This window comes from Oncorhynchus gorbuscha, unplaced genomic scaffold (genome assembly GCF_021184085.1).
Source record: "Oncorhynchus gorbuscha isolate QuinsamMale2020 ecotype Even-year unplaced genomic scaffold, OgorEven_v1.0 Un_scaffold_419, whole genome shotgun sequence".
NCBI classification, from domain to species: Eukaryota; Metazoa; Chordata; class Actinopteri; order Salmoniformes; family Salmonidae; genus Oncorhynchus; species Oncorhynchus gorbuscha.
Window position 1 is genome coordinate 535,032 of NW_025745264.1, and position 15,324 is coordinate 550,355.

Here is a 15,324-nt window from a genome sequence, read left to right on the forward strand (position 1 = left end):
GGTATGCTAAACTCCCCTGTTATTGTAATGGTGGGGTAGGTAGGAGAGGCTGATGGCCCTCCCTCTGGGGGGGTAGAGAGAAGGAGAGGCTGATGGCCCTCCCTCTGGGGGGGGGGGGTAGGTAGAAGGAGAGGCTGATGGCCCTCCCTCTGGGGGGTAATAATAATATAATATAGAAGGAGAGGCTGATGGCCCTCCCTCTGGGGGGTAGAGAGAAGGAGAGGCTGATGGCCCTCCCTCTGGGGGGTAGGTAGAAGGAGAGGCTGATGGCCCTACCTCTGGGGGTAGGTAGAAGGAGAGGCTGATGGCCCTACCTCTGGGGGGTAGGTAGAAGGAGAGGCTGATGGCCCTCTGGGGGGTAGGTGGAAGGAGAGGCTGATGGCCCTCCCTCTGGGGGTAGGTAGAAGGAGAGGCTGATGGCCCTCCCTCTGGGGGGGGTAGAAGGAGAGGCTGATGGCCCTCCCTCTGGGGGGTAGGTAGAAGGAGAGGCTGATGGCCCTCCCTCCGGGGGGGGGGGGTAGAGGAAAGGAGAGGCTGATGATAGAGGGAGGGGTGGAGAGCAGATTCCTCCTCGTTGAGAGTAAAGTGTCTGCTGCTGATTCCGTTCCTCCGACGCTCGTTCCTTCGCTCTGCTGATTTATCCATTGGCCCTTCTCCTTGACCTGATTCAGGGCCCGAGGAAATAAAACAATTCAACGCCTCCTGTTATGTCAGAAGTCCTCTGTTTTTTTTAATGAAACATCAATATTCTAATTAGCGTATTTTCCTTCATGTGCGTCATTCGATGTAGATTCACATTCACATTCTGCTCTGTTCTGTCTTCCTCTCCTCTGTCCTCTCCTCTGTCCTCTCCTCTCCTCTGTCCTCTCCTCTCCTCTGTCCTCTCCTCTGTCCTCTCCTCTGTCCTCTCCTCTCTCTCCTCCCTCTGTCCTCTCCTCTCTGTCCTCTCCTCTCCTCTGTCCTCTCCTCTGTCCTCTCCTCTCCTCTGTCCTCTGTCCTCTCCTCTGTCCTCTCCTCTCCTCTGTCCTCTCCTCTGTCCTCTCCTCTGTCCTCTCCTCTCCTCTGTCCTCTCCTCTCCTCTGTCCTCTCCTCTGTCCTCTCCTCTGTCCTCTCCTCTCTCTCTCCTCTGTCCTCTCCTCTCTGTCCTCTCCTCTCCTCTGTCCTCTCCTCTGTCCTCTCCTCTCTCCTCTCCTCTCTGTCCTCTCCTCTGTCTCTCCTCTCCTCTGTCCTCTCCTCTGTCCTCTCCTCTCTCTGTCCTCTCCTCTGTCCTCTCCTCTGTCCTCTCCTCTGTCCTCTCCTCTCCTCTCTCCTCTCCTCTGTCCTCTCCTCTCTCCTCTCCTCTGTCCTCTCCTCTGTCCTCTCCTCTGTCCTCTCCTCTGTCCTCTCCTCTCCTCTGTCCTCTCCTCTGTCCTCTCCTCTGTCCTCTCCTCTGTCCTCTCCTCTGTCCTCTCCTCTGTCCTCTCCTCTGTCCTCTCCTCTCCCTCCTCCTCTGTCCTCTGAAGGGTGTGAACCCAGAACTCCCCATCTATTTCTGTGGCCATAATCCACTGCTCTCCATCTCCTCAGGTTGTCAGAATCTCTCCTCTCTCAGAGCTCCTCTCCATCTGTCCTCACACTGTCCATCACCTCTGTCCAGAGCTCCTCTGTCCATCTCCCTCTGTCCTCTCCTCTGTCCTCTCCTCTGTCCTCTCACACTGTCCTCTCACACTCCTCTGATCAGAGCTCACACTCCATCACTCTGTCCACTCCATCACGTCTGATAGGGACAGAGCTCACACTACCATCCTCTGAAAGGGACAGAGCTCACACTGTCCATCACGTCTGATAGGGACAGAGCTCACACTGTACCATCACGTCTGAAAGGGACAGAGCTCACACTGTCCATCAGAGCTCACACTGCCTCTGATAGGGACAGAGCTCACACTACCATCTGTCACTGTACCATCACGTCTGTCAGAGCTCACACTACCATCACGTCTGAAAGGGACAGAGCTCACACTGTACCATCACGTCTGATAGGGACAGAATCCAGACTTGAAGACAGAGCTCACACTGTACCATCACGTCTGAAAGGGACAGAGCTCACACTGTACCATCACGTCTGAAAGGGACAGAGCTCACACTGCCATCACGTCTGAAAGGGACAGAGCTCACACTGTACCATCACGTCTGATAGGGACAGAGCTCACACTGTACCATCACGTCTGAAAGGGACAGAGCTCACACTGATCACGTCTGATAGGGACAGAGCTCACACTGACCATCACGCTCACACTGTACCATCACGTCTGAAAGGGACAGAGCTCACACTGTACCATCACGTCTGATAGGGACAGAGCTCACACTGCCATCACGTCTGAAAGGGACAGAGCTCACACTGTACCATCACGTCTGAAAGGGACAGAGCTCACACTGTACCATCACGTCTGAAAGGGACAGAGCTCACACTGTACCATCACTGATAGGGACAGAGCTCACACTGTACGTCTGATAGGGACAGAGCTCACACTGTACCATCACGTCTGATAGGGACAGAGCTCACACTGTACCATCACGTCTGAAAGGGACAGAGCTCACACTGTACCATCACGTCTGATAGGGACAGAGCTCACACTGTACCATCACGTCTGATAGGGACAGAGCTCACACTGTACCATCACGTCTGATAGGGACAGAGCTCACACTGTACCATCACGTCTGAAAGGGACAGAGCTCACACTGTACCATCACGTCTGAAAGGGACAGAGCTCACACTGTACCATCACGTCTGATAGGGACAGAGCTCACACTGTACCATCACGTCTGAAAGGGACAGAGCTCACACTGTACCATCACGTCTGATAGGGACAGAGCTCACACTGTACCATCACGTCTGATAGGGACAGAGCTCACACTGTACCATCACGTCTGAAAGGGACAGAGCTCACACTGTACCATCACGTCTGATAGGGACAGAGCTCACACTGTACCATCACGTCTGAAAGGGACAGAGCTCACACTGTACCATCACGTCTGAAAGGGACAGAGCTCACACTGCCATCACGTCTGATAGGGACAGAGCTCACACTGTACCATCACGTCTGATAGGGACAGAGCTCACACTGTACCATCACGTCTGAAAGGGACAGAGCTCACACTGTACCATCACGTCTGATAGGGACAGAGCTCACACTGTATCCATCACAGAGCTCTGAATCACGTCTGATAGGACAGAGCTCACACTGTACCATCACGTCTGATAGGGACAGAGCTCACACTGTACCATCACGTCTGATAGGGACAGAGCTCACACTGTACCATCACGTCTGATAGGGACAGAGCTCACACTGTCACCATCAGAGCTCACACTGTCCATCACGATAGGGACAGAGCTCACACTGTACCATCACGTCTGATAGGGACAGAGCTCACACTGTACCATCACGTCTGATAGGGACAGAGCTCACACTGTACCATCACGTCTGATAGGGACAGAGCTCACACTGTACCATCACGTCTGATAGGGACAGAGCTCACACTGCCATCACGTCTGAAAGGGACAGAGCTCACACTGTACCATCACGTCTGAAAGGGACAGAGCTCACACTGTACCATCACGTCTGAAAGGGACAGAGCTCACACTGTACCATCACGTCTGAAAGGGACAGAGCTCACACTGTACCATCACGTCTGAAAGGGACAGAGCTCACACTGTACCATCACGTCTGAAAGGGACAGAGCTCACACTGTACCATCACGTCTGAAAGGGACAGAGCTCACACTGTACCATCACGTCTGAAAGGGACAGAGCTCACACTGAGCTCACACTGTACCATCACGTCTGAAAGGGACAGAGCATCATCACGTCTGAAAGGGACAGAGCTCACACTGTACCATCACGTCTGAAAGGGACAGAGCTCACACTGTACCATCACGTCTGAAAGGGCTCACACTGTACAGAGCTCACACTGTACCATCACGTCTGAAAGGGACAGAGCTCACACTGTAGGGACAGAGCTCACACTGTACCATCACGTCTGAAAGGGACAGAGCTCACACTGTACCATCACGTCTGATAGGGACAGAGCTCACACTGTACCATCACGTCTGAAAGGGACAGAGCTCACACTGTACCATCACGTCTGATAGGGACAGAGCTCACACTGTACCATCACGTCTGAAAGGGACAGAGCTCACACTGTTGTCACGTCTGAAAGGGACAGAGCTCACACTGCCATCACGTCTGATAGGGACAGAGCTCACACTGTTGTCACGTCTGAAAGGGACAGAGCTCACACTGTTGTCACGTCTGAAAGGGACAGAGCTCTCACTGTACCATCACGTCTGATAGGGACAGAGCTCACACTGCCATCACGTCTGATAGGGACAGAGCTCACACTGTACCATCACGTCTGATAGGGACAGAGCTCACACTGTACCATCACGTCTGATAGGGACAGAGCTCACACTGTACCATCACGTCTGAAAGGGACAGAGCTCACACTGTACCATCACGTCTGATAGGGACAGAGCTCACACTGTACCATCACGTCTGAAAGGGACAGAGCTCACACTGCCATCACATCTGATAGGGACAGAGCTCACACTGTACCATCACATCTGATAGGGACAGAGCTCACACTGTACCGTCACATCTGATAGGGACAGAGCTCACACTGCCATCACGTCTGATAGGGACAGAGCTCACACTGCCATCACGTCTGATAGGGACAGAGCTCACACTGTACCATCAGGTCTGATAGGGACAGAGCTCACACTGTGCCATCACGTCTGATAGGGACAGAGCTCCACACTGTACCATCACGTCTGATAGGGACAGAGCTCACACTGTACCATCACGTCTGATAGGGACAGAGCTCACACTGCTGTCACGTTTGTTGAAGGTTTGAAGCGCCGGGGTAAATCCTCTGTGAGAAGTTGAAAGTGACATGAAAGAAGTATGGATCAGCCTCCTAGCAGGCAGGATCATGTCTGTCTGTACTTCCTGTCTGTCCTCCCCTCAGCTCTGTAACCCTCTGAATCACACGTGATATTCCCGCTCAAACAGCCTAAGCTATGTGTAATAAACAACTTTGAGAAATAACAGCTCTGGGAATTAATCTATTTTCTCCTCGATTATAGACGAGGGAATAGCATTATTATTAGACGTGTCGTCCCACAGGGGGATTGAGGGGCTAAAAGGAGAGAGAGGTTTTTTTGTTGTGTGTTTTTAAATGTGATTTTAAAATGTGACTCCGATCAGCGTGTTTTAGGTCCATTCAGTGCTTCGTCTGTCGGTTCCGTCGGGAGGAGTTCTCCCTCCGCCTGTCTGAATGTGCTGACGGTTTTTAATAGGTTATAAAAATACACTCAGGCCAGCCACTCCAGGGACGTTTGGCTTTCATCGCGTTTTTAACATGGCGTCCCAGTTCTCGAGTCTAGTATGGATCCAGCTCTCTGGTCTAGTATGGATCCAGCTCTCTGGTCTAGTATGGATCCAGCTCTCTGGTCTAGTATGGATCCAGCTCTCTGGTCTAGTATGGATCCAGCTCTCTGGTCTAGTATGGATCCAGCTCTCTGGTCTAGTATGGATCCAGCTCTCTGGTCTAGTATGGATCCAGCTCTCTGGTCTAGTATGGATCCAGCTCTCTGGTCTAGTATGGATCCAGCTCTCTGGTCTAGTATGGATCCAGCTCTCTGGTCTAGTATGGATCCAGCTCTCTGGTCTAGTATGGATCCAGCTCTCTGGTCTAGTATGGATCCAGCTCTCTGGTCTAGTATGGATCCAGCTCTCTGGTCTAGTATGGATCCAGCTCTCTAGTCTAGTATGGATAGGTAGGTAGGCCGTGTCCCAAATGGAACCTCTCTGTTCTGTGTAGTGCACTCGTTGAGACCAGATACAGTTATCATCTAGACCAGTTGTTCCCAAGCAGGGGGTACTAGGATCCCTGGGGGTACTTGGTCTATCTACACGGGTACTCGGATCTATGGGGGTACTTGGTCTATCTACACGGGTACTAGGATCCCTGGGGTTACTTGGTCTATCCTCAGGGTGTACTAGGATCCCTGGGGGTACTTGGTCTATCTACACGGGTACTAGGATCCCTGGGGGTACTTGGTCTATCTACATGGGGTACTAGGATCCCTGGGGGTACTTGGTCTATCTACACGGGTACTAGGATCCCTGGGGGTACTTGGTCTATCTACACGGGTACTAGGATCCCTGGGGGTACTTGGTCTATCCTCAGGGGGTACTAGGATCCCTGGGGGTACTTGGTCTATCTACACGGGGTACTAGGATCTCTGGGGGTACTTGGTCTATCTACACGGGGTACTAGGATCTCTGGGGGTACTTGGTCTATCCTCAGGGTGTACTAGGATCCCTGGGGGTACTTGGTCTATCTACACGGGGTACTAGGATCCCTGGGGGTACTTGGTCTATCTACACGGGTACTAGGATCCCTGGGGGTACTTGGTCTATCTACATGGGTACTAGGATCCCTGGGGGTACTTGGTCTATCCTCAGGGGGTACGAGGACCCCTGGTGGTACTTGGTCTATCTACACTGGTACTAGGATCCCTGGGGGGGTACTTGGTCTATCTTCACGGGTACAAGGGTCCCTGGGGGTACTTGGTATATATACAGAGGGTATGAGGACCCCTGGGGGTACTTGGTCTATCTACACTGGTACTAGGATCCCTGGGGGTACTTGGTCTATCTACACGGGTACTAGGATCCCTGGGGGTACTTGGTCTATCCTCTGGGGGTACTTGGTCTATCTACATGGGTACTAGGATCCCTGGGGGTACTTGGTCTATCTACATGGGGTACTAGGATCCCTGGGGGTACTTGGTCTATCTACACGGGTACTAGGATCCCTGGGGGTACTTGGTCTATCTACATGGGGTACTAGGATCCCTGGGGGTACTTGGTCTATCCTACAGGGGGGTACTAGGATCCCTGGGGGTACTTGGTCTATCTACATGGGTACTAGGATCCCTGGGGGTACTTGGTCTATCCTCAGGGTGTACTAGGATCCCTGGGGGTACTTGGTCTATCTACACAGGGTACTAGGATCTCTGGGGGTACTTGGTCTATCCTCAGGGGTACTAGGATCCCTGGGGGTACTTGGTCTATCTACACTGGTACTAGGATCCCTGGGGTACTTGGTCTATCTACACTGGTACTAGGATCCCTGGGGGTACTTGGTCCTACACGGGTACTAGGATCCCTGGGGTACTTGGTCTATCTACATACTAGGATCCCTCTGGGGGTACTTGGTCTATCCTCAGGGGGTACTTGAAGACTCATGAGACCGTGGGTTCCTGGTAAAATCCTCTGGGGGGAACATCAGGGGTCCTCTGGGGCAGAGCAGAATTCAGTTGGTGGTACAGTAACCTCTGGTCTCCTCTGGGCAGAGCAGAATTCAGTTGGTGGTACAGTAACCTCTGGTCTCCTCTGGGCAGAGCAGAATTCAGTTGGTGGTACAGTAGCCTCTGGTCTCCTCTGGGGCAGAGCAGAATTCAGTTGGTGGTACAGTAGCCTCTGGTCTCCTCTGGGGCAGAGCAGAATTCAGTTGGTGGTACAGTAACCTCTGGTCTCCTCAGAGCAGAATTCAGTTGGTGGTACAGTAACCTCTGGTCTCCTCAGAGCAGAATTCAGTTGGTGGTACAGTAACCTCTGGTCTCCTCAGAGCAGAATTCAGTTGGTGGTACAGTAACCTCTGGTCTCCTCTGGGGCAGAGCAGAATTCAGTTGGTGGTACAGTAACCTCTGGTCTCCTCAGAGCAGAATTCAGTTGGTGGTACAGTAACCTCTGGTCTCCTCAGAGCAGAATTCAGTTGGTGGTACAGTAACCTCTGGTCTCCTCAGAGCAGAATTCAGTTGGTGGTACAGTAACCTCTGGTCTCCTCTGGGGCAGAGCAGAATTCAGTTGGTGGTACAGTAACCTCTGGTCTCCTCAGAGCAGAATTCAGTTGGTGGTACAGTAGCCTCTGGTCTCCTCTGGGGCAGGGCAGAATTCAGTTGGTGGTACAGTAACCTCTGGTCTCAGAGCAGAATTCAGTTGGTGGTACAGTAGCCTCTGGTCTCCTCAGAGCAGAATTAAGTTGGTGGTACAGTAACCTCTGGTCTCTGGGCAGAGCAGAATTCAGTTGGTGGTACAGTAACCTCTGGTCTCCTCAGAGCAGAATTCAGTTGGTGGTACAGTAAACTCTGGTCTCCTCTGGGGCAGAGCAGAATTCAGTTGGTGGTACAGTAGCCTCTGGTCTCATCCATCCAGTGACCAATAGATGAGTTTTAAAACGACCACTTTGGATAATCAGAGGTTTATTTATTTATGAGCTGTTTTTCCTTCTCCCCCAGCTGGGTGCAGAGTTTTGGCCACGAGGGTCTGGGACTGCTGCTAGACATTCTGGAGAAGCTGCTCCACAAGAAACAGTAAGGACACACACACACCGTATGCTCACGCACACACACACACTCACACTCACACTCACACTCACACTCACACTCTTACTCACACTCACACCCGCACACACGTACTCTCTCTCATGCGCCCTCCCTCTCTCTCCCTCCCTCTCTCCTGCGCCCTCCCTCTCTCTCCCTCCCTCTCTCTCCCTCCCTCTCTCCTGCGCCCTCCCTCTCTCTCCCTCCGTCTCCCTCCCTCTCTCTCCTGCGCCCCCCCTCTCTCTCCCTCCCTCTCTCTCCTGCGCCCTCCATCTCTCCCCTCCGTCTCTCCCTCCGTCTCTCCCTCCGTCTCTCCCTCCGTCTCTCCCTCCGTCTCTCCCTCCGTCTCTCCCTCCCTCTCCCTCCCTCTCCCTCCCTCCCTCTCCCTCCCTCCCTCTCCTCCCTCCCTCTCCCTCCCTCTCTCTCCCTCCCTCTCTCTCCCTCTCTCTCTCTCTCCCTCCCTCTCTCTCCCTCCCTCTCTCTCCCCTCGCCCTCCCTCTCTCTCCCTCGCCCTCCCTCTCTCTCCCTCGCCCTCCCTCTCTCTCCCCTCCCTCCCTCTCTCTCCCTCGCCCTCCCTCTCTCTCCCTCGCCCTCCCTCTCTCTCCCTCGCCCTCCCTCTCTCTCCCCTCGCCCTCCCTCTCTCTCCCTCTCCCCCTCCCTCCCTCCCTCCCCTCCCTCCCTCTCTCTCCCTCCCTCCCTCTCTCTCCCTCCCTCCCTCTCCCTCTCTCCCTCCCTCCCTCCCTCTCCCTCTCTCTCCCTCCCTCTACCTCTCTCCTCTCCCTCTACCTCTCCCTCTACCTCTCTCTCCTCCTCTACCTCTCTTCCCTCTCTCTTCCTCTCTCTTCCTCTCTCTTCCTCTCTCTTCCTCTCTCTTCCTCTCTCTACCTCTCATCCTCTCTCTACCTCCCTCTACCTCCCTCTACCTCCCTCTACCTCTCTCTTCCTCTCTTCCTCTCTCTACCTCTCTTCCTCTCTCTACCTCTCTTCCTCTCTCTACCTCTCTTCCTCTCTCTACCTCTCTTCCTCTCTCTACCTCTCTTCCTCCCTCTACCTCTCTCTTCCTCTCTCTTCCTCTCTCTTCCTCTCTCTTCCTCCCTCTACCTCTCTCTACCTCTCTCTACCTCTCTCTACCTCTCTCTACCTCTCTCTTCCTCTCTCTTCCTCTCTCTTCCTCTCTCTTCCTCTCTCTTCCTCTCTCTTCCTCTCTCTTCCTCTCTCTTCCTCTCTCTTCCTCTCTCTTCCTCTCTCTTCCTCTCTCTTCCTCTCTCTTCCTCTCTCTCCTCTCTCTCCTCTCTTCCTCTCTCTCTCCTCCCTCCCTCTCTCCCTCCCCCTCTCTCCTCCCCTCCTCTCCTCTCCCTCTCTCTCCTCTCCCTCTCTCTCCCCTGCGCCCTCCCTCTCTCCCTCGCCCTCCCTCTCTCTCCCTCGCCCTCCCTCTCACTCCTGCGCCCTCCCTCTCACTCCTGCGCCCTCCCTCTCTCTCCCTCGCCCTCCCTCTCTCTCTCCCTCCCTCTTCCTCCCTCTACATCTCTTCCTCTCTCTCTCTTCTCTCTCTACCTCTCTCTACCTCTCTCTTCCTCTCTCTTTCTCTCTCTTTCTCTCTCTTTCTCTCTCTACCTCTCTTCCTCTCTACCTCTCTTCCTCTCTCTACCTCTCTTCCTCCCTCTTCCTCCCTCTTCCTCTCTCTTCCTCTCTCTTCCTCTCTCTTCCTCTCTCTTCCTCTCTCTTCCTCTCTCTTCCTCTCTCTTCCTCTCTCTTCCTCTCTCTTCCTCTCTCTTCCTCTCTCTTCCTCTCTCTACCTCTCTCTACCTCTCTCTTCCTCTCTCTTCCTCTCTCTCTCTCTACCTCTTGCTTACCTCTTTCTCTCTACTCTCAATTCAATTCAAGGGGCTTTATTGGCATGGGAAACATGTGTTAACATTGCCAAAGCAAGTGATGACTCTCTCTGTCTGTTGTCTCTGTAGCCAGGATAAACCTGACAAGAAGCTACTCTCTCTGTCTGTTGTCTCTGTAGCCAGGATAAACCTGACAAGAAGCTACTCTCTCTGTCTGTTGTCTCTGTAGCCAGGATAAACCTGACAAGAAGCTACTCTCTCTGTCTGTTGTCTCTGTAGCCAGGATAAACCTGACAAGAAGAGCCAGCATAAAGTCATCCAGTGCCTCAAAGCCTTCATGAACAACAAGGTAATGTATCTAATCCTTCATGAACAACAAGGTAATGTATCTAATCCTTCATGAACAACAAGGTAATGTATCTAATCCTTCATGAACAACAAGGTAATGTAGCTACTCCTTCATGAACAACAAGGTAATGTATCTAATCCTTCATGAACAACAAGGTAATGTATCTAATCCTTCATGAACAACAAGGTAATGTATCTAATCCTTCATGCACAACAAGGTAATGTATCTAATCCTTCATGAACAACAAGGTAATGTATCTAATCCTTCATGAACAACAAGGTAATGTATCTAATCCTTCATGAACAACAAGGTAATGTAGCTAATCCTTCATGAACAACAAGGTAATGTAGCTAATCCTTCATGAACAATAAGGTAATGTAGATAAATCATTCATTAACAAGGTAATTTAGCTACTCCTTCATGCACAACAAGGTAATGTAGCTAATCCTTCATGAACAACAAGGTAATGTAGCTAATCCTTCATGAACAACAATGTAATGTCTGGGAGAGGAGGAATGTGTCTCACTGCTGAATTGGTTCTGGTACTTCCTGTCCCTTCTGGGAGAGGAGGAATGTGTCCCTCTGCTGAATTGGTTCTGGTACTTCCTGTCCCTTCTGGGAGAGGAGGAATGTGTCCCTCTGCTGAATTGGTTCTGGTACTTCCTGTCCCTTCTGGGAGAGGAGGAATGTGTCCCTCTGCTGAATTGGTTCTGGTACTTCCTGTCCCTTCTGGGAGAAGAAAACACATTTCTAGGTAAATGTTAGCACGTTTATTGAACATGAAAGACAGGAAGTGTTTTTACGTAAAGTATTCACACCCCTGAGTCGATACGTTGTGGAAACACATTCGGCAGCGATTTTGCCTCTTTCTGGGTCCAAGTCTTTGAGATGTTTTCACACCTGGTCATCAATGCAACGCGTTCTTCCAGCTCTGTCAAATGGGCGGTTGTTCGTTGCTAGGCAACCGCGTTCAGGTTTGGCCACAGATTTTCAAGTAGATTCACAGTGGGTTCAGAAAGTATTCAGACCCCTTGACGTTTTTCCCCCCACATTTTGTTACGTTACAGCCTTATTCTAAAATTGATTAAATATATTTTTTTCCCCCTCATCAATCTACACACAATTCCTCATAATGAATGTAAATATAGGTCGTTGCTAATTTATTAAGAATTTAAAACAAAATATCACATTGACATAAGTATTCAGACCCTTTACATTCAGAGACCGAAGCCACTCCTGCGTTGTCTTGGATGTGTGCTTCGGGTCGTTGTCCTGTTGGAAGGTGACCCTTCACCCCAGTCTGAGGTCCTGAGCGCTCTGGAGCAGGTTTTCATTAAGGATCTCTCTGTTCTTTGCTCCTTTCATCTTTACCTTCATCCTGACTAGTCTCCCAGTCCCCCACGGCATGATGCTTCCACCACCATGCTTCACCGTAGGGATGTTGCCAGGTTTCCTTCATCCTGACTAGTCTCCCAGTCCCCCACAGCATGATGCTGCCACCACCATGCTTCACCTTAGGGATGTTGCCAGGTTTCCTTCATCCTGACTAGTCTCCCAGTCCCCCACGGCATGATGCTTCCACCACCATGCTTCACCGTAGGGATGTTGCCAGGTTTCCTTCATCCTGACTAGTCTCCCAGTCCCCCACGGCATGATGCTTCCACCACCATGCTTCACCGTAGGGATGTTGCCAGGTTTCCTTCATCCTGACTAGTCTCCCAGTCCCCCACAGCATGATGCTGCCACCACCATGCTTCACCTTAGGGATGTTGCCAGGTTTCCTTCATCCTGACTAGTCTCCCAGTCCCCCACGGCATGATGCTTCCACCACCATGCTTCACCGTAGGGATGTTGCCAGGTTTCCTTCATCCTGACTAGTCTCCCAGTCCCCCACGGCATGATGCTTCCACCACCATGCTTCACCGTAGGGATGTTGCCAGGTTTCCTTCATCCTGACTAGTCTCCCAGTCCCCCACAGCATGATGCTGCCACCACCATGCTTCACCTTAGGGATGTTGCCAGGTTTCCTTCATCCTGACTAGTCTCCCAGTCCCACACAGCATGATGCTGCCACCACCATGCTTCACCGTAGGGATGTTGCCAGGTTTCCTTCATCCTGACTAGTCTCCCAGTCCCCCACAGCATGATGCTGCCACCACCATGCTTCACCGTAGGGATGTTGCCAGGGTTCCTTCATCCTGATTAGTCTCCCAGTCCCCCACAGCATGATGCTGCCACCACCATGCTTCACGACAAAAGGTCAACCTGGACGAGAGTCATGGCGACAAAAGGTCAATCTGGACGAGAGTCATGGCGACAAAAGGTCAACCTGGACGAGAGTCATGACGACAAAAGGTCAACCTGGACGAGAGTCATGACGACCAAGACTTCGACCTGGACGAGAGTCATGACGACCAAGACGTCGACCTGGACGAGAGTCACGACGACCAAGACGTCGACCTGGACGAGAGTCACGACGACCAAGACGTCGACCTGGACGAGAGTCACGACGACCAAGACGTCGACCTGGACGAGAGTCACGGCGACCAAGACGTCAACCTGGACGAGAGTCACGGCGACCAAGACGTCGACCTGGACGAGAGTCACGACGACCAAGAAGTCGACCTGGACGAGAGTCACGACGTCGACCTGGACGAGAGTCACGACGACCAAGACGTCGACCTGGACGAGAGTCACGACGTCGACCTGGACGAGAGTCGCGACGTCGACCTGGACGTGAGTCGCGACGTCGACCTGGACGAGGGTCACGGCGTCGACCTGGGCGAGGGTCACGGCGTCGACCTGGGCGAGAGTCACGGCCAAGAAGTCGACCTGGGCGAGGGTCACGGCGTCGACCTGGGCGAGAGTCACGGCGAAGTCGACCTGGGCGAGGGTCACGGCGTCGACCTGGGCGAGGGTCACGACGTCGACCTGGACGAGGGTCACGACGTCGACCTGGACGAGGGTCACGACGTCGACCTGGGCGAGGGTCACGGCGTCGACCTGGACGAGGGTCACGGCGTCGACCTGGGCGAGGGTCACGACGTCGACCTGGGCGAGGGTCACGACGTCGACCTGGACGAGGGTCACGACGTCGACCTGGACGAGGGTCACGACGTCGACCTGGACGAGGGTCACGGCGTCGACCTGGACGAGGGTCACGGCGTCGACCTGGACGAGGGTCACGGCGTCGACCTGGACGAGGGTCACGGCGTCGACCTGGGCGAGGGTCACGGCGTCGACCTGGGCGAGGGTCACGGCGTCGACCTGGGCGAGGGTCACGGCGTCGACCTGGGCGAGGGTCACGGCGTCGACCTGGGCGAGGGTCACGGCGTCGACCTGGGCGAGAGTCACGACGACAAATGACAACCTGTGTATTTTATTCCTCTTGTTTTACTATTTGAATTGTATTTTATATATTTTTAACTCTATCATTGGAAAGTATTTCGCGGTAAAGTCTAAACCCGTCGTCTTTTAGCGCATGTGACAGATGAAACTGGATTTGATTTGTTTTATTGGAAACGTGTGGAGCCTGAATGTCTTGACTTTAAATGATCATAAATGCCGTTTTGGGATGCAGCCCGACCTCAGCCTCTCGGGGAGGAGGTGTCGTTGTGTGGAGCTGAGCCCCAGTGGAGCTCGTCTGGCACACCACTCCTCCTCCTCTCGTTGTAAGGTCTTGTGTAATCCTGTTGCCACAACAGGTGCCAAGCGCCTCTTTTACCCATCGGCACTGACTCACAGACCTTGCCCTCGCCTCCTGCTGCATCTTGGGATACGTCTCGCCCACAGCGCCTGCGGAGGCTGCCAGACAGGTGTTCCAAACCAGCTGTCGGTGCCTTTCCCCCTCCCTTCCTCCTCCGCTCCCTCTTCCTCCCTCCCTCTTCCTCCTTCCCTCTCTTCCTCCTCCCCTCCTTCCCTCTTTGCCTCCCTCTTCCTCCTTCCCTCTTTGCCTCCCTCTTCCTCCTTCCCTCTTTGCCTCCCTCTTCCTCCTTCCCTCTTTGCCTCCCTCTTCCTCCTTCCCTCCCTCTTTCCTCCTTCCCTCTTTGCCTCCCTCTTCCTCCTTCCCTCCCTCTCTCCTCCCTCCCCTCTTCCTCCTCCTTCCCTCCCTCTCTTCCTCCTTCCCTCCCTCCCTCCTTCGCTTCCTCCTTCCCTCCCTCCCTCCTTCGCTTCCTCCTTCCCTCCCTCTTCCTCCTTCCCTCCCTCCCTCTCTCCCCCCTCCCCTCTTCCTCCCTCCCCTCTTCCTCCTCCCCTCCTCCTGCTTCCCCCCCCCCTCCTCCTTCCCTCAGTCTCTTTCTCTTCTCCTCTTGTAGTTAGCGTTATAATTCAGTTGATTAACTACATCAGTCTGACTCCAGTATTATGTGAGGTAATGCTGTAGCCCATAAACAGATACTGATGAATGTAGCTTGAGAGTCTACGCGTCAAAACACTCGGGAATTCTCTCAAATTACATCGGAGAGGCGGCTTATAATAGAAAAAAATAACATTAAATTCTCTGGCTACAGTTCTGGTTGAACGTTCCTGCGATCAGCATGCCAATTGCACACATGCCCTCAGCTTGAGAGGTGCATTGGGTTATGTGATGAAACCCCATTTTACAGTGGCTTTTTATTACCCCCAGCACGAGGTGCACCTGTGTAATGACCATTCTGTTTAGTCAGTTTCTTGACATGTCAGGTGGATGGATTATCTTGGCGAAGGAGAAATGCTCAC

The 15,324-nt window shown here is 52.9% G+C and overlaps 2 protein-coding genes across 2 annotated transcripts in view; one reads left to right on the forward strand and one right to left on the reverse strand.

Moving 5' to 3' along the window:
- The window catches only part of LOC124018174 (protein diaphanous homolog 3-like), a 690,151-nt gene that overhangs the window by 424,369 nt on the left and 250,458 nt on the right, over positions 1 to 15,324 (reverse strand). The window lies entirely within an intron of this gene.
- Positions 8,315 to 15,324, forward strand: part of LOC124018171 (protein diaphanous homolog 3-like) — a 94,821-nt gene continuing 87,811 nt past the window's right edge. The window contains exons 1-2 of the mRNA XM_046333434.1: positions 8,315 to 8,418; positions 10,539 to 10,608. Coding sequence (XP_046189390.1) covers positions 8,318 to 8,418; positions 10,539 to 10,608 — 171 coding nt within the window. The 5' untranslated portion in view covers positions 8,315 to 8,317. The remainder of the gene's footprint in view (positions 8,419 to 10,538; positions 10,609 to 15,324) is intronic.